Source organism: Stegostoma tigrinum, chromosome 35 (assembly GCF_030684315.1).
Source record: "Stegostoma tigrinum isolate sSteTig4 chromosome 35, sSteTig4.hap1, whole genome shotgun sequence".
Taxonomy (NCBI): Eukaryota; Metazoa; Chordata; class Chondrichthyes; order Orectolobiformes; family Stegostomatidae; genus Stegostoma; species Stegostoma tigrinum.
Genome location: NC_081388.1, coordinates 17,773,007 through 17,795,417, shown reverse-complemented (window position 1 = coordinate 17,795,417; position 22,411 = coordinate 17,773,007). Strand labels below are relative to the sequence as shown.

At 43.9% G+C, this 22,411-nt stretch overlaps 1 protein-coding gene across 1 annotated transcript in view; it reads left to right on the top strand.

The window, feature by feature from the left end:
* rab3da (RAB3D, member RAS oncogene family, a) overlaps positions 1 to 21,628 on the top strand; it is a 62,826-nt gene extending 41,198 nt beyond the window's left edge. Inside the window, exons 4-6 of the mRNA XM_048521817.2 lie at positions 8,100 to 8,218; positions 12,879 to 13,003; positions 15,984 to 21,628. Coding sequence (XP_048377774.1) covers positions 8,100 to 8,218; positions 12,879 to 13,003; positions 15,984 to 16,171 — 432 coding nt within the window. The 3' untranslated portion in view covers positions 16,172 to 21,628. The remainder of the gene's footprint in view (positions 1 to 8,099; positions 8,219 to 12,878; positions 13,004 to 15,983) is intronic.
* The last annotated feature ends 783 nt before the right edge of the window (positions 21,629 to 22,411 follow it).

The window sequence follows — 22,411 nt, the reverse complement described above, 5'->3', positions numbered from 1 at the left end:
AAAGTTTATAACGTGCACCACAGGCATGTTGCCAGACAGTGGTGCTAGTTCTGAAAGGAGACAAACCAGTTTTGTCACTAGGTAATTAATTCTGAGAGTTAGGAAAATGCCTTACGTTTGGAAGACCAGAACAAGAATCTTGTTCAGGCCAAGTATTAAATATAAAAAGACTTGAGTCGGGGATCTGTAAGATTTGTTTCAGAGCTGTGCACATCCCTTTTAAAAATCTTGATTGTAAATCCAGAACCTTTCTAATTGAATTAAGATTTCATTTAAAACAGCCTAAAACTAATTAAATCAGAAAGGTTAGGAGCTGTGAAGATAAGTCAATTATTAAACTACATTTTGCAAATTCATACAGAGAAACATAACCGTGCTGCCTAAACAGTCCTGTTATATTGATGAGACTACATGTGGCTGCAGGTAATGCCTTCGGTTCAAGAAACAGAATTTATGGCTGTGACCATTGTGGTTTCTAATGTAGTTGAGTCAATAACGTATTCTGAATGTGCTTCGAAGCTTTTTGTTTTAATTGCCAGAATCAATAGCTGGAAAATTTTCTGAATTAGATGCATCTTAAGTTAAAGTTTGTTTTAAAGATGGCTGTACTCACAAAAGTAAACCATAAAAACCAAGATTGTGTTTTTAACCTATTTTAGTTTTGATTTGTGTTTCTATTGAATTATGTATAGGAACATGGGAAATAGGAGTAGGCCATTGAACCCTTTTGAGTCATTTAGCCATTCAGCTAGATCATGGTTGATCTTCCACCTCAAAGTCAGATATCTTTAGTGTCCAGATATCTTTAATATCCATAAATAAGATATCTTTAATACCCAGTAATCTATTGAGCTCTGCCTTGAACATACTCAATGACTGAGCTTCTGCAGACACGGGTAAAGAATTAACAAACATTCACCTCCTGCTTAGTGAAGAACTTTCCCCTCAATATAGCCCTAAATGTCCAACTATTTATGTATATAAAAACCTTCATTGTGCCCAGTTATAAGCTGGAGACGAGTCCAGAGGAGATTTATCAGGATGATGCCGGGTATGAAAGGCTTGAGTTATGAAGAAAGTTTTGCACTTCTTTCGCTACAGCGTAGGAGGAAAGGCTTGGAGGGATATGGGCCAGGAACAGGCAGGTGGGACAAGCTCATTTTGGGATTATGTTCAACATGGACTGGTTGTACCAAAGGGGCAGTATGAAATAATATATTTATCAAAAGTACAATTTAAAAATTCTACAGGAGCAAATAGCATCTTGCCAAACAATTATAAATGTCCTAATTGAATGCCTGTACAGTTAGCTTTCTGCTTTTTGACTCCCAGTAGTTTTTTATTTTAAGCAAATTTATTTGATGAGATACTTCAGATAATAATTGAAACCTTCTTTATCTCTGCCTCCAGGCTGTTATAAGTCATTTTGGTGCCGTGAGAGTTTTGTTGTAAATGGCTCTTATCTGCCAAATTTTTAATATTCCCTGCCTTTAGCACATGGCATTCATGCTTCCCCTTTAAATGGGGACTCACTGGAATAATTAGTTTAATGGACGGGTCACCAGAAACTCCGAGACCGGCACAGATACCTCTTTACCTTCTCGGACACCAACCATCTGGCTCAACTCTCTCAAATTCATACATTAATACTGCTGAAAAGGAAATGACCAGATTCTGCCCACTCACGTTGATATAATAATAGTTACTTAAGTAATATCTATTGTTGCAATAGCTCACATTTAAAAGCGTGCCTTGTGAGGTAGCTGGTGGGAGCTTGCTGCGGACAGGTTGGCTTGCTGTGTGTGTTGGTCAGGTGCTTACAGATGCTCTGCTTGCTGAGGATAATGGAACTGCAGGCAATGTCTTCAATTTTTGTTCTTGCAATTAAACCCATCAATGATCCTCCTTCTCTCCTGAAGACAGCTTTTGGCTTTGCAACTCTTTGAGCCCTCTGTACTCCTCCAATTCTGGAACCCAGGCCATTGGGTTCTTATTGTTCCATCATTGAAGGCTGTGCCTTTCAGCTGCTTTAGCCCTAAGCCCCAGAATTCCCTTTCACCTCTCCAAAGCTTTCCTCTTTCTGAAACTTGTGATCATCTCTCCTGGATCTTCTGATGTCGATCATTACACACCCATCCCTCTCCACACTCCAGCTCCCTTCCTCCAACCCTGTTTTCCCCCCACCCCTCCCCGTTTGAGTGATCTTCCCTCGCGACAGCGAGCAGAGCAGTAACGACAGCGCCAAACGAAGCAGTGACTGAATGCGAGGGCTTCACAAGCCTGGCTTGCATTTATTGCCCATCCCTAACAGTTAAGGGTCAACCACATTGCTGTGGGTCTGGAGTCACATCCCCAGATCGGGTAATGATGGCAATTTCCTTCTCTAAAGGGCATTAGTGAAACAGATAGGTTTCTGTCCTCAACAATTGACAATAGACAATAGGTGCTGGAGTAGGCCATTCGGCCTCTCGAGCCAGCACCACCATTAATTATGATCATGGCTGATCATCCACAATCAGTATCCCGTTCCTGCCTTACCCCCTAACCCTTGATTCCACTATCTTTAAAAGCTCTATCCATCTCTTTCTTGAAAGTATCCAGAGAGTTGGCCTCCACTGCCTTCTGGGCCAGAGCATTCCATATATCCACCACTCTCTGGGTGAAGAAGTTTTTCCTCAACTCTGTTCTAAATGGCCTACCCCTTATTTTTAAACTGTGTCCTCTGGTTCTGGGCTCCCTCATCAGCGGAAACATGCTTCCTGCCTCCAGAGTGTCCAATCCCTTAATAGTGAATTCATGGTCATCATTAGACTCCTAACTTTAATTTTTTTTAAAAAATATAATTCAAGTTTCACCATCTGCTGGGGTGGGATTCGAACCCTGGTCCCCACAAAATTACCAGAGGGCCTCTGGATTAACAGCCCAGCAATAATACAGCCAGGCCATTGCCTCCCTGTGGTGGTGAATGTGCTTCTACAATTGTGGTAACGGTGGATGTAGTCCCCATCCAAAGTATTAAATAAATGCAAGTTATGGTCAAACGGCACCACGGCCTTCATCCTTCTCCCTCCCATTCTGTGCATTTCAACAACACTGTTGCTCAGTGAGTCAGCCTTTTCCTTTTGTTTCAAAGGAAAAGAGTTGTTTTGATGTGAAGTTTGTTTGAATGATGTTCCCCTCCAGGTGACCTCTGTCAGAGTGGCCTGTTATTGCGTTATTCCCTCTGCTGAGTCCTATAGCAACCGAGCAATTTTCAATGGACTTGATGTAACTGTGCTATTTTCTGCACCTAGGCCAGTTATCGTTGCTAGGCTCCTGGGGGGCATTGGGGGTGGTGGTGGGGGGTGATGTTTGGCAGCAGTCTGTCGGTACAATGATTGAAGATGTTGGTTTGACGTCATTCCAGGTGTAAGAGGCCTCTCCTGATCCTGAAATGGTTGGAATTTGGATTTTGTCAGTGCACCTTTCTTTAAAGCCAAATAGCTTTAAGTTCTTGGAACACAACAGATGTTTCTGTTTGGGATTATTCATGAAACATTCGCCCAGTGCCTTCACCCCTTACGGACAATTTTCACGCTGATGCCCAGCAGATCAGTTAACTTCTGTGGAGGGAGAACAGCTAATGTTTTGGGATTACTTGCCTTGTAGGGGTGGCTACATCTGATTTATTATTTCCCTCGGGACATGTTATCTGACCTAGTGAGTGCTTCCAGAATCTCTGGTGCTTTGCTCTTCAGTTAGGAACCTTGCAGGGTTCCCGGAGAGAGAAGCGCGGGGAGCGTTAAATCGTTGAGAAACATTGTGGGCCCTCTGCAAAGCTGGTCAGTACATGTTGTGTGTCGTGTCTGGAATGTGTGATTGAGGAGGGGAAGGGCAAGTGTTTGATGAGAGCAAAGGTAACGTTGCATTCCCAAAACGAAGGAAATGTTTGATTTAGAATTATTTCTGTGATGTGGCCGTTGCTTGACAAGGCCAGCACTTAGTATCCTAGACCCCAGCAGGTGCAATTTACCTTCCCAAACCCCTGCAGTCTGAGTGATGAGTGCTGTTAACTGAAGGGTTTCAAGGACAGGAAGGGTCCAGTGATACAGGGTCCGTGTTGGGACCCCCTGTGACTTGCAAGCAAAGTAGGAGGTACTCATGTTCTCACGTGCCACTTTACCTTTACTGGGCTGTGGGGTGGGCTTGGGGTTTGGTGGGTTTGGGAAATGTTGTAAAAGAAGTGGTTGCATGTGTATGAGGCAAGGAGGCACTGAGAAGCCTCATGAGGCTCCACTGGTCTTGCCTTCATCTGTGCTAGACAATGGCCATCTCCAACAGGGGGAAGTAACATGGTATTATTGCTGGACTGTTAAGCCAGAGACCCAGACTATTCCGAGGACCTGGGTTTGAATCCCACCATGGCAAACGGTAGAATTTGTATTCCTAACGTATCTGGAATTAAGAGTCTGATGATGACCGTGAATCTATAACGGTGGTTCAGTGATTAGCACTGCTGCCTCGCAATGCCAAGGATCCTTGGGTGACTGTCTGTGTGGAGTTTGCACATTCTTCCTGTGTCTGCGTAGATTCCCTCTGGGTGCTCTGCTCTCCTTCCACAGTCCGAAGATGTGCAGGCTAGGTGGATTGGCCATGCTAAATTGCCTGTAGTGTTCAGGGATGTGTAGCTTAGGTTAGTTGTCTTGGTGGAGGGGATGCTCCGAGGGTTAGTGTGGACTTGTTGAGTCACAGGGCCTGTTTCCACACTCCTATAAAGAGTCTAATTATTGCCTTTAATATTTGAGTGCATTACTGTCACTAAATCCCACACTGTCGACATCTTGGGGGTTACCATTGAGTAGAAACCGAATTGGATTAGCCGTATAAATACTGTGGCTACAAGAGCATGCCAATGGTTAGGAATCCTGCTGTAAGCACTCTTCTGACTCCCCAAAGCCAGCCCACGATCTACAGGGCACAAGTCAGGAGTGCAATGGAATACTCCCCACTTGCCCGGATGGGTACAGCCCCAACAACAGTTGAGAAACTTGGCCCGGTGTGCTGAATTGGTACCACCCATTTATACTACAGGGTGCACCGCAGACATTCACCACAGCTGTTTAGATAGCCTTTTCCAAACCTGTGACCTCTACCATCCAGAAGGACGAGGGCAGCAGATACATGGCAACATGACCATCTTCGAGTTCCCTTCCAAACCACTCATCAACCTGACTTGGAAATGTATTGGCGTACACTCAGTATCGCTGCGTCAGAATCTTGGAACTCCCTCCCTAATGGCATTGTCTGTGTACTTACTCAAAGGGGATTGCAATGGTTCTAGAAGGCAGCTTATCACCACCTTCTCTTGGGGCAACTAGGGATGGGCAATAAATGCTGGGCCAGCCAGCGAAACTATAACCCACAAATGAATTTTAAAAACCTAAGACCCATGCAAGGATGCACAGTCAGCGCTTGCAGTCACTTCCTCTAACAGAGCCTCTGTTAATTAATGCATGAACCCAAGCATTAGGAGCTGGTGTTGCTCACAGCATCAAAGCAGAATTCTGATGAAGAAGGGAAATGGTAGTTGGCAATATCTACGTCTCCATCAAGATGTGGGAAGTAAATGCAACTTAGCTTAAAATGGAGCCAAGACCTGTTTTTGTAATTGAAACGAGAATATATTGATTATCTCTGACATGATGGATTGGAGCAGGAGCTGGGAGCTGATACCCAGAGAGCTCAGGAATTTGTAACTATGTCCAGTAATGAGGGAAGATTCAGCAGCATTGTACAAGCTGTGCAGTAACTGTCTACCTGCAACTCTCTTTGCTACTGCAGGCTCAAGATCTCTGAGCTAAATAGCAGAGTATTGCACTGTTTGAAATGTCCAAACTCCCTCTCCGTAGGGAGGCAAGTTCACATGCTTCGTGTTTAAATTGACACATGGGATGTGGGCATCACTGGCATAACCAGTATTTCTTGCCCATCCCTAAAGGAGAAGGTGGTGAGCCAACTTGAAGAAAAGCGAGCGACATTTTCACAGCCAGTCCAGAATCGACCACATTACGGTGGGTCTGGAGTCACGTGGAGGCCAGACTGGTTAGGGATGGCTGATTTCATTCCCTAAAGGGCATTAATGAATCAGAAGGGTGTAGATGACAAAGCAGCAGTTTGGTGGTGACAACGACTGAGATGAGCGATTTGTCCCAGATTTACATGAGGAATTGAATTCCCAGTTCCCAGGCTGGAATTTGAACTCTCGTCTCTGCCTATAAATTTGTAAATCCTGTTACATAACCATTGTGTTTTCTTTTTCACTTCCAGTTATCTTTTACACATGAAAAGATCACAGCTCCCGAAGCATGAAGGGTAGTTTGCCACATCTAAGTTTACCTGTGTAAAAATCCTACTATTTTCACCAGGCCTTTTTTATTTCAAATATTCGTTCTTGGAATGCAGGTATTGCTGTCATTTATTGCACATTCCTAAATGTCCTGGAGAAGGTGGTGATGAGCTGTATTCTTGAGCTGCTTCAGTCCACATGGTACCCCATGGCATCCATGGGTAAAGGCACCCGTAATGCTGTTAGGGAGGTAGTTCCAGGATTTTGACCCAGCGTCAATGAAGGAATGTCGATTATATTTCCAAGTCAGGATGGTGTGTGGCTTGGAGCAGGGACAGTAGTGTTGTATCTACTGCCCTTGACATTTCTGGGTGTTAAGGTCACTGTTTGGAAGGTACTGTAGGAGAAGGCTGGGGTGAGTCGCTGTTGTGCATTTTATAAATGGTACACAGTGCTACCTCTGTGAATCTGTGGTGAAGGGAGTGAATGTTGAATATGATGGGTTGTGCACCAGTGAGGTGGCTGTTTTGACCTGGATGGTGTCGAGTTTCTTGAGTGTTGTTGGGGCTGCCCCCATTCAGGCAAGTGGGGCGTATTCCATCACACTCCTGACTTGTTCCTTATAAATGGCTTTGGGGAGTCGGGAGGTGAGTGACTTAACACAGATTTCCCAAAAATGTTATTTGTGTGGCTGGTCTGATTCAGTTTGAGAATGATGACATTAAACATGGGAGTAGCAGGTGAGAAATTCATGAATGGGATAAGGACAGTGCAGAATGTAGCTGCAGCTGAACTAGCTTTACACTCAAAGAATAGAGTGATAATACTATGAATTAAGAGGTTATGTTGCCCTGGTTTTTGATTTGCAGAGAGGTTTTAAGGCAGAGAGGTTTTTGATTTGCAGAGAGATGGTGAACAGTCAACAGAGCCGCTAGAGTAAACAGCTTGAGAGGGCTTGGAAATAACACAGTGTGGAGCTGGAGGAACTCAGCAGGCCTAGCAGCATCAGAGGAGCAGGAAAGCTGACATTTCGGGTTGAGACTTGGGTTTTTTTTAAGTTGGAACAATGACAACAGTCTGCGTGGATGTGGTCAAGCCCACAGGTCCAGGATTTTTAGTTTTAGCGTTCAGAAATTGCTGTTGGAGTCTGAAAGAAATGGAAGCTATTTTTCCCTCTCTCTGTTGCAGCCAAAAGCTGGGGGTTCTCTTCCTGTTACTGGGGTTGCATGTGAGACAATCTGTTTTCTGAATTTGCCTTTTTCTAAGGGTGTGTTTACGGAATGTTACTATATAGGAACAATTAATAAGTAATAGTTAATGTATCTATTATTCTGTGAAGCGTTCCAGTAGAGTTAAGTTATTCCAATCCCTTCTTTCTTTTGTTGTAGTTTAATTATAGTGGCTGAATAAAGTGTGTTTTGCTTTAAATCCGGTAGTTTGACCAATTGAATTGCGTCTGGAACACAACACCTTACATTTACCTTCAAAATAAGAAAATGTTAAGGTCTAAGACAATCTTCTAAATATTTTGAGGGAGTTTGACCTGGTCCAGAACAATGATTTCTTTGGTGTTGCCAAGGAGCTTTACCTCAACTTGAAAAATCTTTCTAAAAAAAAGAGCAGTGGAGGAAATTGGTAAGGTGGCAGGGCGTGAGTGTGTGGAGAGGGATGAGAGTGAGGTTTCTCCCCTTGTTACAGTACCTGCCACTGCTGTGGTTAATCTGACCTGAGCTCTGTGAAGCCCTGAATTCCTTCTCTTCCACTCTCTTGGTAGGACACTGCTGGTCAAGAACGTTACAGGACCATCACTACAGCCTATTACAGGGGTGCCATGGGATTTCTGCTGATGTATGACATTGCCAACCAGGAATCCTTCAGTGCTGTGCATGATTGGTAAGTATTCATCGAGTATATAAATCCCCAGAAGAAAGCCACACTGATCCCCATCCAGATCTCGGTGCCTGCAAGATGCAATTCTCTTTCGTGGTGTTTTCAATTGTACTCCCATGCCCCAGCAACCAGCCCCCACCGTCTTCTCCCCACACCCCCAGCAAGTTATTTATGAAGCATTTATATGAAGGATTTGGTGAGAGGTATGGTTAGTAAATTTGCAGATGCCACCAAAATTGGTGGTATAGTGGACAGCGAAGAAGATTATCTCAGAGTAAAACAAGGCCTTGAACAGATGGGCCAAATGGGCCGAGAAGTGGCAGATGGAGTTTAATTTAGATAAATGTGAGGTGCTGCATTTTGGAAAGGCAAATCAGGGCAGGACTTGTATACTTAATGGTAAGGTCCTGGGGAGTGTTGCTGAGCAAAGAGACCTTGGAGTTCAGATTCATGGTTCCTTGAAAGTGGAGTCGCAGGTAGACAGGGTGGTTAAGAAGGTGTTTGGTTGCTTGCCTTAATTAGTCAGTGTGTTGAGTGTAGGAGTTGGGAGGTATGTTGCTGCTTGGTTAGGCCACTTTTGAAGTCCTGCATTCAATTCTGGTATTCCTGTTGTAGGAAAGATGTGAAACTTGAAAGGGTTCAGAAAAGATTTACAAGGATGTTGCCGGGGTTGGAGGGTTTGAGCTACAGGGAGAGGCTGAAACAGGCTGGGGCTATTTTGCCTAGAACATCGGGGGCTGAGGGGTAACCTTTATAGATGTTAATAAAACTCATGAGAAGCATGGATAGGGTGAATAGCCAAGGTATTTTCCCCAGCGTAGGGGAGTCCAAAACTAGAGGGCACAGGTTTAAGGTGAGAGGGGAAAGATTTAAAAGGGACTTAAGGGGCACATTTTTCACACAGAGGTGGTGCATATATGGAATGAGCTGCCAGAGGAAGTGGTGGAGGCTGGTACAATTAGAACATTTAAAAGGCATCTGGATGGGTACATGAACAGAAAGGGTTTAGAGAAATTTGGGCCAAATGCTGGCAAATGGGACTAGTTCAGTTTAGGGTATCTGGTTAACAAGGCCGAGTTGGACTGAAGGGTCTGCTTCCATGCTGTATAACTCGATGACTCTGTATGACTCCAATTCCTTTCCTCAGTGCGTGACTCACATTGGGGCATGGATTGCACAGTTTGAGACTCCTGTGTTTCACATGCATTCACACAGCAGGCCATTGGTACCTTCGTGGTGTCATGTGATGAGCAACAGGTTGTAAAGGTACTGACCAGTTCTGGGGCTAGCCACCACAGATGGTTTTTCAGCCCTGGGTGACCATTAGCAAGAATCCTGAGGCTGTTGCTGATGAATGGTCGCTATATGCATTGACTCATGCATGATCTAAGATTACAGGAGATAATACTGAAGACAGTCAGCAGGTCTTGGAGAGAGGAACAGAGTTAACAGTTTGAATCCTGATGACTTCTTTGGATACCAGTGTTAGGTTCATTTTTGGAGTCCCTCACGTACTTGATGTAATAGCAAGACACTGACCTGGCTACAAAGCACAAGCCTTTATTATTTAGCAAGTACAAGCTGCGGAGGATCGCTGTACTCGACCCGGCACAGGGTGCTGAGTTTCATAAGTGATTCTCCCCAAACAGCGGATAGTCCCCGCTTTTTATACCCTATGTATGAATTGGCGAATGCATAAAACAATTATTATGTTCGGAACATAAAGAGAACAGGATACAGCATTGATCGATCGTGAAGTGACTGATAACGGCAGGATGCATTTTCAAATTGCCGAAGTGACAGAATGTGCTTTCAAGCCATGAAGTGTCTGGCTTCAACAAAAGGTCACTGACCTGGCTGCTTCAGTATGAACAGAAGTTTTATACTTTTTACAAAAGTTTCATCCCCTTACAGAATTACAGATGTCTCACACCTTTACAAACATTTCCCACCCAATCCTATTCAGGCAGGAAGTTTAAGACAGTTTCCACATACCCGTGTAGGAAAGAGCATAAATATTCATGGATGTTATCCCATTAACATCTCACCAGACTTGAACCATTAATTCTGCTTCTCTCTCTGGAGGCACTGCCCAACCTGCTGAGTTTCTTCAGCATTCCCTGTTTTTACTGCAGATTTCCAGCTTCCACAGGAGTTTTTTTTTGCCCAACTTTTTAATTTTAGTGGATGGATATAGCCACATCACCAGCTGGCATCATCCACACTAACTTTTTATTCAAAACCACTTGGAGACATTTAACAAGTGTTATGCCTTCATTTTCTATTGAGTGCAGTGATGGGAAAGTGTTACACATGTTCTGTAGCTGAATGGTTGAGAGTCAGAGTGATTGGTAGCTGGGTTAAATTGTTAACAATCATTAATTGAGTTGTCATTACTTGATTTGGACCATGGATTGGCTCCATTTGGGTTCGTCTGTATACAAGATGTGTTCTAAACCTAAACAGCAGGTAATTAAGAAGGCAAACAGAACATTGTCCTTCATTGCTAGAGGAATGGAGTTTAAAAACAGGGAGGTTACGCTGCCGAGATAGTAGGAACTGCAGATGCTGGAGAAGGGTCTAGGCCCGAAACATTGGCCTTCCTGTTCTTCTGATGCTGCTTGGCCTGCTGTGTTCATCCAGCTCTACACCATGTTATGCTGCAGCTGTATAGAGAGCTGGTGAGGCCACACCTGGAGTACTGAGTGCGGTTTTGGTCTCCTTACTTGAGAAAGGATGTACTGGCACTGGAGGGGGTGCAGAGGAGAATCACTAGTTTGGCTCCCAAGTTGAGAGGGTTGGCTTGTGGAGAGATTGAGTAAACTGGGACTATACTCATTGGAATTTAGAAGAATGAGGAATATCTTATAGAAACAAAATTATGAAGTGAATAGATAAGATAGAAGCAGGGAGGTTGTTCCCACTGGTGGGTGAAACTAGAACGAGGGGGCATAACCTCAAAATAAAGGGGGAGCAGACTTAGGACTGAGTTGAGGGGAACCTCTTTATGCAAAGGGCTGTGAATCTGTGGAGTTCCCGGCCCAGTGAAGCAGTTGAAGTTACCTTGTTGAATTTTTTAAGGCAAAGATAAATAGATTTTTGAACAGTAAAGGAATTAAGGGTCATGGTGAGTGGGTAAACAGAACTGAATCCATGAAAAGATCAGCCACGATCTTACTGAATGGTGGAGTAGGCTCGAGGGCCCAGATTGTCTACTCCTGCTCCTATTTCTTTTGTCCTGTCTCTTAAGTAGCTCTAGAAAACAGATTCAACAATGCCAGGACTTTATCCCACCCGCTCGCTGATAACGATATTGAGTCGCACCGTTTACATTGCGCAGTTACTTTTATAACCTGGTGCCAGTACTGCGAGAGCAGGGAGACCAGGGATATATATTCACAAGCCCGAGCAGCGCATGTTTGATAAGGTGGCTAAGCAAACCCATGGGATGGTTATCTTTGTAAAGCATGGTACTTGCCATGAACACCTGAGAAAATCACGCTAAACCATTTTGGAATCTTCGTTAGATCTTGGCAGGAGCATTCTGGACACCAGACTTTGGAAGAAATGTCAAGGCTGTTGTGAGGAGTCACGGGAATGTTGCGTACAGTTCTGGTCACCACATGAGCAGAAGGATGTGGATGCTTTGGAGATGGTACAGAAAAGGTTTACCAGGATGTTGCCTGGTATAGAGGATTTTAGCTGTGAAGAAAGACTGGATAGACTGGGTTTGTTTTCACTGGAACATAGGAGGCTGAGGTGTGACCGAACAGAAAATTAAAAGATTATAAGTGGTGTGGACAGAGTGAAAAGTATGAAGCTTTTTCCCAGGGTGGAGGGGTCAATTTTCTAGTGGACACAGGTTCAAGGTGTGTGTGTGTGTGTGTGTGTTTGGGGGGAGGGGGGGGTAATGTTTACAAGAGATGTGCCAGGCACATTTTTCAAACAAAGGGTGGTGAGTGCCTGGAACATGCGCCAGAGGAGATGGTGGAAGCAGACACAGTAGCAGCTTTTAACAAGCTCCTGGACTAACACATGAACAGGAAGGGAATAGAGGGATATGCATCCTGTAAGTGAAGACAGTTTTAGTATGGAAATGAAAAATGTGGCAGCACAGGTTTGGAGGGCTGAAGGGTCTGTTCCTGCGCTGTATTGTTGTCCTTCTTTTGTTTTTTGAGGTTTAGCAGGTACTAAGGAGTTCAGTTATAGAGGGAGATCTGGGATTGGTCTCCATTGAGAGGTTAAGTTGCATCTGCATAAAGATATTCAGAAGTATAAGGGGTGCTGAAGCTGTTTCGTCTAGAAACTATGATAGTATTCAGGGTTTGTAGATTCAAAATGTCGATCAGTATTAGAAAGAATGTGAGAAATTTCTCACCACCTTCTGTTGTTAATGCAAAGATGATTCCAAAGGAACCTTTAAAAAGCAATTGTCTAAATGCCTGAGGAGTAGTAATTTGCAGAGTTGTGGGGGATAAAGTTTGGCATGTGGAACAAATTGGACAGCTCTTTCAAAGAGCACAGAAGCGATGGGCTGAATGATCTCTGTGTTACAAGATTCTGTGTTTAAATCTGATGCTGTTGAGCACAAACCCTACGGTGGAGTTAATGAGGGAGATTGCTCTGTAAGCTCTCTTCATTCTTGTGTGCTTTTGTCTAACAGGGCTACACAAATCAAAACCTACTCCTGGGACAATGCTCAGGTGATCCTGGTTGGCAACAAATCTGACCTGGAAGATGACCGTGTTGTCCCTACAGAAGATGGAAGGCGATTGGCTGAAGAATTAGGTAAACAAAATACATAATTTGCTACTTGCATGAGGTGAACAGTGCTGAGGCTAGATTGGCTTCACTTTCAAGGGTTTTCCAACCAATAGCGTGGCCAGTCATTGTCTTTTTCAACGCTGGGGTGTGCTCAGACCGCAGCCAAACTCCAACCAGATGGCTATGAGGAAGGAGCACTGAAGCACGCTCATGATTAGCTCTTAATTGCTACCATCCTTCACTTGCTTGGTGGTGCAGAACCCGAACCTTGTTAAACAGAGACTTGCTGCTTTTCAACCTCACAGTTTTCAGGACAAATACAAGAATGCCAAATGTCAGATGGTCACACAATTTGCACCACAGGAGAAAGCACTGCTGATTGGTTGGCAAGTCAACTCTGATCATACAAGACAGCTTTGGCCTTCTGGTATTTGTCCTGATGTGTACAAGGTGTAAAGATTTGCCAAAATGTTCTCTTTTCAGCAAGATTCCAATGTTGCGTGAGCAATTCGCAGGCCACCTGCTAGGACAGTGTTACTAGAAAGTTCCCGATTGGAAGGAACAGCCGTTGCTCTCCGTGGCACTAAACCACCATCGACTCCTTTTTGTCGAGTCAAGCAGCTGTTGTACCAACCCATTCCTTCCACACATCTTGGTTGGCCCTACAGCCAAGTCCTTTTACACATGGGCTGGCAGTTAAACTGACTCGCAACTCCCAACCAGGAAATGGGGAGGCAATAGTCTCGTGGTATTCTCGCTAGATAATTAATCCAGAGACTGAGCTAATGTTCTGGGGACCTGGGTTCAAAGCCATGACAACTGGTGGAATTTGAATCTGGAACTAAGGATGTAATGATGACCATGAAAAATGATAACCATCGTTGGGGAAAACCCATCTGGTCCACTAATGGCCTTTAAGGAAGGGAACTGCTATCCTTACCTGGGTCTGGCCTACAAGTGACTCCAGATCTACAGTGATGTGGTTGACTCTTAGCTGACCTTCTGAACAATTAGGGAAGGGCAATAAATACTGGCCTGGCCAGAATGCCCGCGTCCCAAGAGTTTAAAAACAATTCTAGCTATATGCTGTCACACTTCAGTCCCATCTCATGTAAATATCCTACTACATTATGTCACCAAATGCAGGACTCAAATCCCTGTTTCCTCTTGTTCGGGATTTCTGGATTATGTTGTCATTCCAGCAGATTTCATTACTGGATATGTTGGATCCCAGCCCGAAATCTGACTTGATGAATCTTTTTGTTTCTGCAAAATGGTCTTCAACTGAAACACATATGTGCAGTGTCACAGATTTGTTTTTAATGTTAAAACAAAGGTTTATTATACAAAGTAAAGGAAGATTAAAAAGAATAAACCAAACTATTTACATATAACACAAGTTTAAAGTTTTCAAAACACATAGTAACATATAATCCCATTAATCCCACAACAACAATATTCACATCAGAGAGTATTCCCTCTTCCCTCTAATACCTAGACAGCTGAACCTAACAGAGACTTTAATCATTGTTCTTGAGAATCTGATGGTTCTCTTGAGTTTCCTAGCACTGAATTTAGACTTTCTAGGCTTCAACTAACACTTTCAGAGTTTTAACTAACCACTTCTGACCTGGAATCTTTCAACTGGATAACCTCGGTTTAAGGAATTTATTTTCTCAACAATTTTGAACCATCTCCTTTCAGGATGCCTTCTGCATCCAACTTCAGCCAAGGCCTCTGCAAACTGAAAGCTTTCCTTAAGCTATGATGTCTTCCCATACATCGAAAACAATAATTTTGGAACTTCCTGCCTGAAGCCTTATGAATATCAATGTTTATTCTGCTCACTCGTAAAACTCTCCCAGTGTAAACAAAGCCTCCCTTTGCTATCTGGGAAGTTTCTTTCTCATACTGTTTGAAACAAAATCCCCGTAACCACAGAACTATGTGCACCTTAATAATTAAACCCTTTCATAGACCCAAATTAAGTTCATATGCTACCAGTTCAAGATCCAAACTCTGAAATAAATGATATTAAAATGAATATACATAGCACATCTTGCATCACAATTGGAATTCAAACTTGTATTTCAGAAGGAGAATGCTAGTACTGAACCAATGGTCACTCCCAGAACTGTTGAGGGATTCATTTTCAAGTGAGCCCTTCTTGTGGTAAAACTGATGAATGTCCTTCTGATGTTCCATATTATTGCCTCTGTGTTTTTCTCTGTCTGAGATGGTACATCCAGGGTTAAAAGTCAGTCTGCTCACAGAAAATGGAACAACTCGTTGTCAAACTAAAGTGGCAAGTGTCTTTGATTTGATCTGTGGGGCTATTGCAAATTGCTTAAATAGAGGTCACTCTGTTGGTACCCCTCTCGTATCTGAGTCATAAGGTTCAGAGCTCTGGTCCCATTCCAGGCCTGAGTTCAAAAGTCAAGTCTGAAATTCCAATGTAGTACTGAGAATGTGCTGGTCTGTTGAAAGTGTCACTCTTCCAGATGAGACCTCAGGCTACCTGCTTACATTGCTGTATTTGATCCTGTGGAACTGTTTTGAAGAAGTGAGTATCACCCCTCAGGAAGGATGTTTTGGCCCTGGACAGAGTTCATTGCAGGTTTACAAGGATGATACCTGGGCTTCAGGGGTTAAGTTATAAGGAGAGGTTAAACAAAATAGGCCTTTATTGTCTAGAATTTAGAAGGTTAGGGGCTGATCTAATTGAAGTCTTCAGCATATTAACCGGGAAAGACGGTAGATTAAGATCAATTACTTCCACTGGTTGAAGATTCTAGAGCCAGGGCATAGCCTAAGAATTTTAGGTTTTCAGAGGGTGCAAGCAGGGTTTGTGTAGGACGGGTTGGTTTTCCCAGACTAGCTCACCCCTTGCTGGCTCCTGTTGTAGTCGGGGGCAATAGGTTATGATGAGGGCAAAATGAAGCTTTCTTTATTCGCCACTCGATTGCACTTTTCATCTGTCTCTCTTTTTATTCCCCTTCTGCAGGCTTCGAGTTTTTCGAGGCAAGTGCCAAAGAAAACATTAACGTGAAGCAGGTCTTTGAACGCCTAGTCGATATCATCTGTGTGAAGATGTCCGAGAGCCTTGATGCAGACCCCACACTAATGAGCAACAACAAGAATTCATCCCTCACCGAGAAACCCCCTTCACAATCAAGCAGCTGTGCATGCTAGAAAGCCCCTATCTTCTGACCTAAATCATCAAACACAGAGGGCCCACAGATTTGGGTTGGGGGGTAGAGATTGGTGCTCGCAAAGGGAGTGAAAATAGGCTTTAAAATGTATTTAAGATTCAGGGCTAATGTGTCAAACTCTCTATTTCATTTTTAAATTAAGAACTTGGGGAGATGGTGGGATAATGCCAATGTCACTGGGCAAGTTATCGAGAGGCCCGGTGGTGACCATGGGTTCAGGTGTCACCAAGGTGCAATTTAAATTCAATTAATACTTGCTGAATTGAAAGCTAGTCTCAGTGATCTTAACCGTCAGTTGTTGTAAAAACACATCTGCTCCCCTAATGTCCTTTTAGGGCGGGAATCCTTCTGCTTTACCCAGGTCTGGCCTACATGTGACTCCAGGCCCACTGCTAATGGGGTTGAACCGCCCTCTGAAATGGCTGGCTTAGCCAATCGGTTGAAGGGCAGTGAGGGATGGGAAAACAAATGCCAGCCATGCCAGCGGACTCTTGTCCGTGAAAGAACAAAAGGGCAGCGTTCTTGTCCCTGACTTGTGATGCAATATTACAGATCGCTGATAGGAAGTATTTGTGTCACATAAATTAGATGGGTGCTGAAACGGAGCTGGCGGTTTCCACACCCATTCATACAAACCCACAGCAGCTATTGTTTAACCCACCAAGCTAACCCCGGGCAGTGGGAACTGGTACACGCTCAGCCCTGGCATTGGCAGCCCAGCCGTTTATACCTCCCATCATCGGGAAGAAATATGGGAATCTGGGATGCCATGTAGGAATAAAGAATTATTATTTTTCAAGAAGGTGACCCCAAATTTAGATTTTATTTCTCTTTGTTTTGGGAGATAAGGGTGAGACTGCAGATATTAACCGTTTGGAAATGATAGCACCGCTCCCTAGTGTCTCAGTAGGTTTTTGGTGGATCAATGGCTCAAATGTGGGAACAGACATTGCTAGGTAAAACAGTCCTCCATCATTCCACTTCCTCCATTGTTCCACTTCCTTGTTCCTACCTGCAAATATTCTTTGCCTTTCTTTCAGTCCTGGTGTTTGTGCAGTGAATCATGTGAAGCATCAGTGCCAAATTTGCGATGGTATTTTGTATGTGCGTGTTGCTAGTTCTCTGCCCTATAAGTATAAATTTTCAGAATCAGTGTGCCAGTATTTTATTGGCTTATGTCTGTACAGTCCGGTTTTGACTTCCATTCGAGATGTTGACTCACTTGGAGGAAGTGAGGTCTACATGATACAGGCTCTCTGCAAATGCATTTCATATCTTTGACTGCCAGCGTATTCATACCTGTCTCTCAATGGCTTTTACTGGACTTGCTTTGTATGTTTGAACGTTGCCTCAACATGAAGCCAGCAGGCACAGTATTTTGTTTCTGATTATGACACCAGCAAATGCAACAGGTCCCTTTTTGAGTGGTGTTACATTTCTGTACAATTCAGCGCATACAAACAGGCCATCCATCCCGGTGGGTCTGTGCTAGAGTTTACACTCCGTACCTTAATTCACCCAATCCAATCAACATAACCTTCAGTTACGTTCTCACTTATTTACATCTCTCCCTTATAGAACATAAAGAGGTCAGAGCCAGAGTAAGCCCTTCGAGCCTGCTCTGCCATTTGATACAACCTTATCTCAGACTTCAACCCGTTATTAAAAATCTATCTGTCTCATTCTTGAACTCATTCATGTCCCAGCATCCACTGCACTCCAGACTAATAAATGCCACCAAATTCACAACCCGTTGAGAGAAGTTATTCCTCCTCATTTCTGGTTTAAATGTGCCTCACCTTATCCTAAAACAATGACTTCTCATTCTAGATTGACCCACACAAGGAAACATCCTCTACGTATCTACTTTGTCATCCCCCTTTAGCATCTTGTACATCTCAGTTAGATCTCCTCACATTCTTCTAAACCCCAGCGAGTGTAGCCTTAAACTGCCCAATCTCGGTACATAAAATAAGCCCCTCATCTCTGGAGTTCACTGTCCCGTGTCCTTAATATGATATGGAGACTAGAATTGCCGAGTGTACTCCCAAGTGTGGTTCTTGTCAAGTTTGCATGCTAAATATTTGAATTCTTTGAAAATGTTTTGAAAGATAAAGTGCCTGGCTTCTGGTTCTTAAATTAGATGAAGTAGTGAGAGTGTTTGAAATCCACTGGAATTACCCAAGTCAGCTTCATGCATTTTGTGTCTCCTCCCTGGATGTTTTTCTGGTTGGCCAGGCTCTGCATTTCTATCAGAAGGACTATCTAAAGAAACATGAACCCACATGCAAGTAAACTGGCATTGAGGAGGAAGGGGTGCTGTGGTCATATTGCCACTGGATTAGTAATCGAGTGGCCCAGGTTAAGCACAGCTCTGGATTCAAATCCCACTCTGGTAGTTGGTGCAACTTGAACTCAGTCTGTAAATCTGGTGACCGTGAAAACTACAATCAATTGTCCGAAAAACCACAGTATTCTAATTTCCTTCTGGTGTTCTTTCAGGAAGGAAATCAGCCATGCTTACCTGGTGCCAGACTTCAGACCCATAACAATGTGGTTGACTTGCTAGGGCCCTTTCAGGGTCACTCAGCTCCAGGACAGTTGGGAATATGCAGCAAATGCCTTGTCAGTGATGCGCACACCCTAAGAAAGTGTAAAGGACAAGTGACACTGAGCACAGCAGTTAGCGAGATATCTGTTGTCTGCGTTTCTCCAGAGCGTGAGGTTGAAAGTGGACATTCTTTTCTACTTGGCCCAGTGTCAAGGGAGAGGTGGGATAATGGCTTGAATTCTGACACTACCATTTCCAAAATCCAGGATGCCACTGAAATGGGAGCAAATTCATCTCTCTCTATTTTTTTTCCCAAAGGTATTGGTTTTGTTTGTTGTTGCACTCTGCTAGGTTGTCGCTTGATCCTGAGATGGTTTTTAATCCCAAACAGGAGCAGACAACAATAACTTTCTTTGTCCAGTGACCCAGTGCTGGTAGATATCTCTTAGCAGTAGTGACTGGTGAAAGAGAACCTGTGCTCAGATTGTTGTCTTCTGATGTATCAGTGTCACTTTTGCATGTCTGTGTTTATCGCCCATCTCTAATTGCCCTTAAACCATAGAATTGTAATGGCACAAGAAAGGACATTCAGTGCATCCTGTCTGTGCCAGTTATGGCAAAAAAGAACCAACCATTCTACTCTTGCCTTCTGGCACCTGGTCCATAACCTTCCCAGGATTTAGGTTCAGATCCAAGTGCCTTTTTAACAAGTTTTGAGTGTTTATGTCTCCATGACGCACTAGGGAAGAGATACAAGTTCCAGCCCCCACCAGCCTCTGCGTAAAGGTTTTCCTTCTGCCCCCTTTTATTCTTTTACCATTCACTTGCGACAATCCGGGGTGGGGGTGTAGGGGCACGCCCAGTGCTGTTAGTGGTGGAGTTCCAGGATTCTGACCCAAGCATGGCAGTAGATTTCCAAGTCAGGATGGTGAGTGGTTTGGAGGGGAACTTACAAGTGGTGGCGTTCAGCTATTTCTGCTGCCCTTAACTTTCCAAGTGGTATGCGCCACAGGCTTGCAAAGTGCTGCTGAAGAGGCATAGTTGTCGCAGCAGCCTGAAAGACTGATTATCATTGCGAGTCTAGTGTTTATGCTTATTGGACAGTACAGAGCCTGAGCATTGCTGAAAACGAAAAATACATTTTGTTGAAGTTTTTTTTCAATCAGTGCAATGTGCAAATAAAGGGGAAAGCCAACATTTATACTGTATAAGAGGAGACAGCTGGTTGGTTGGCAAGTGGGCTCTGATTGGGTAGAGGCACTGCCACGGATAATGAATAGTTAATCAGTTTAGCAGTAGGCCAGTATTTATATCACATCATACATAGGAAATGGAGGAGGCTATTTAATGTGTTCCACCTCCGTTCACTTGGGCTGATTTACAACCCAGCTCCAGGCTCTGGTTGAAGCTGTTTCTCCTGGTGAATTTTTACTATATTTATGGGAGACTGTCCAACATCAAATCCGAGGATCACAACTAAAGGTCCTCTACCTATGCCTTACATATTCAATGAACCGGAGGACAACTTTTAGAGGGAGATGCAACTGAGGTATTAAGTGGAATTAATTAGGTGCCAAATGGGTTTTGATGAACCCTACAGAGTGGGGGCTAGAGATATAAACTCCCCTTGCAATCTCACCTTTCTGAAATGCAGAGAGTCTTGGAGAAAGACAGCAGGTTCTGGCAGCATCTGTGGAGAGAGAAACACAGGGTTAACGTTTGGACTCTGGCCTGATTGTTTCAGAGGAAGGAGCTCTGAAGAAGAGCCATCTCAGACCCGACATGTTGACCATTTTTTCTCTCCACAGATGCTGCCAGACCCTGCTGACTTTCTCCAGCACTGTCTGCATTTGTGTCGCATTTCCAGCAGCCACAGTATTTGTTTAATATTTGTGCTTGACGGTGTTTCTGAAATTTCTTGTTGTTTTTAGCTGTGCCGAAGCCTGGAGGGGAGAGAATGGTATCAAAATGAGCTGCAGTTTTGCTTTGGTGTGACATTTTGCCTATCCAGCTTACAGCGCTGTAACAAACAAAACTCTCTCATCTCCTGAGACAACACAGTGTGGAGCTGGAGGAACACAGCAGGCCAGGCAGCATCAGAGGAGCAGGAAAGTTGATGTTTCGGGTCAGGATTTCATCTCCTGCATCACTTTGTGAGGTGATAGCCCACTTCTTTCTTCAAATATTACTGAAGAAAAAGAATTGAAATTCTGCCCTGCGTTGCTAGGGACCCTTAAATTGCTGTCACTTACAAAGAGGAAAGTATCCTGGTCATTCTCCTGTGCCACAGTGATGGACAGTGGCTGAGGGGTCACGGTATTCTTTCTCTAACTACTAGTGCCAATAGTGTTGCTAGTGCCTAAAATTGGGAGCCGACTGTGCCAGGGAAAGGGTCAAGCTCTTGACTGATTTGTGCCCTCAGCCTGTGAGCATCTGGATGGGAATCAAAGCAATTGACTTGTTGCTGCCCTAGTGTCTAAGTGCGGAAGATGCAGAACGTCTTGAGAAACAGGGTTAGCAAAATGGAATTCAGGAGAAATTCAGGATAATGTTCTGGGGATTTCTGGATGACCACAACACTGCAAGCAGGGTTTGGGGTGTAAATGACTGATTGCAGTTACACTGCCTTATCATTAAGAGGGGAATGGTACAGGAGAGTTTAGGGAAGGCAGGAAACAGCTCTAATGACCACTGTGATAGGAAAGAAACTTTCTGTAATAGCTTTCCTAACTGTATGAATGTATAAGAGCTGTCAGTAATGTATGTGATGAACCAAATTCCACCGGGATATTTCCATTTTATAATAATTTGGGGAAATTTTTTGCCAGGTTTGTGGCAGGGGTCTACAAATGGAAGATTAAAACGGGGCCAAGATTGTTAGCTGTCCCAACTTGTACGTGTCCTTTTTTGTTTTTTGTTGGGCTGTCAGAAATAGCCATCTTGAGCGAGTTGCACATTTTCTGTGTTCACTGTTGGAGAAACCGAAGTAAAAGAAAATAAAGAGTAATATTCAAACTGCAAGAACCCAGCCTGTGTCTCTGTTCGTCAGACTTCAGCCCGTTTGTCTGATGAGAGGGGTTGAGGGTGAGGAGGCCCTGGGCACATCCTGAAACACTTGCGGGTGATGTTTTGAAGCATCATCCCTGTGGTGATGTAGGAAATACAGCAGCCACTTTGAGTTTCGAGTGAGCCACAGACAGCAATGCGACAATGACCAAATTTGCTATTTTTAGTCATATCGGCTGAGGGACAAATATTTGGCAGCTCAGTGGCTGTCAGGTCAGTCTGTTGCTGGATCCAACGCTGAAACTAATTCTCCCATTTCCCATGTACCTTCATTATACCTTTTCTTCCTATTCCTCATGTTTACCTACTTCCTACTAAATTGTCCTTTTTGGCTCTGACTGCTTTAAGAGTGTTGCATGGTCTTTGTATTCTATAGTTTAACAACTCCTCCTTTTAAACCTAATCAATGATCCTCACAGCGCCAGCGACCCAGGTTCAATTCCAGCCTCGGGCGACTGTCTGTGCGGAGTTTGCACGTACTCTCCGTGTCTGCGTGGGTTTCTCTGGGTGCTCCAGTTTCCTCGCACTGTCCAAAGATGTGCAGGGTAGGTGGATCGGCCGTGCTAAATTGTCCATAGTTTCCATGGATGTGAAGGCTAGGTG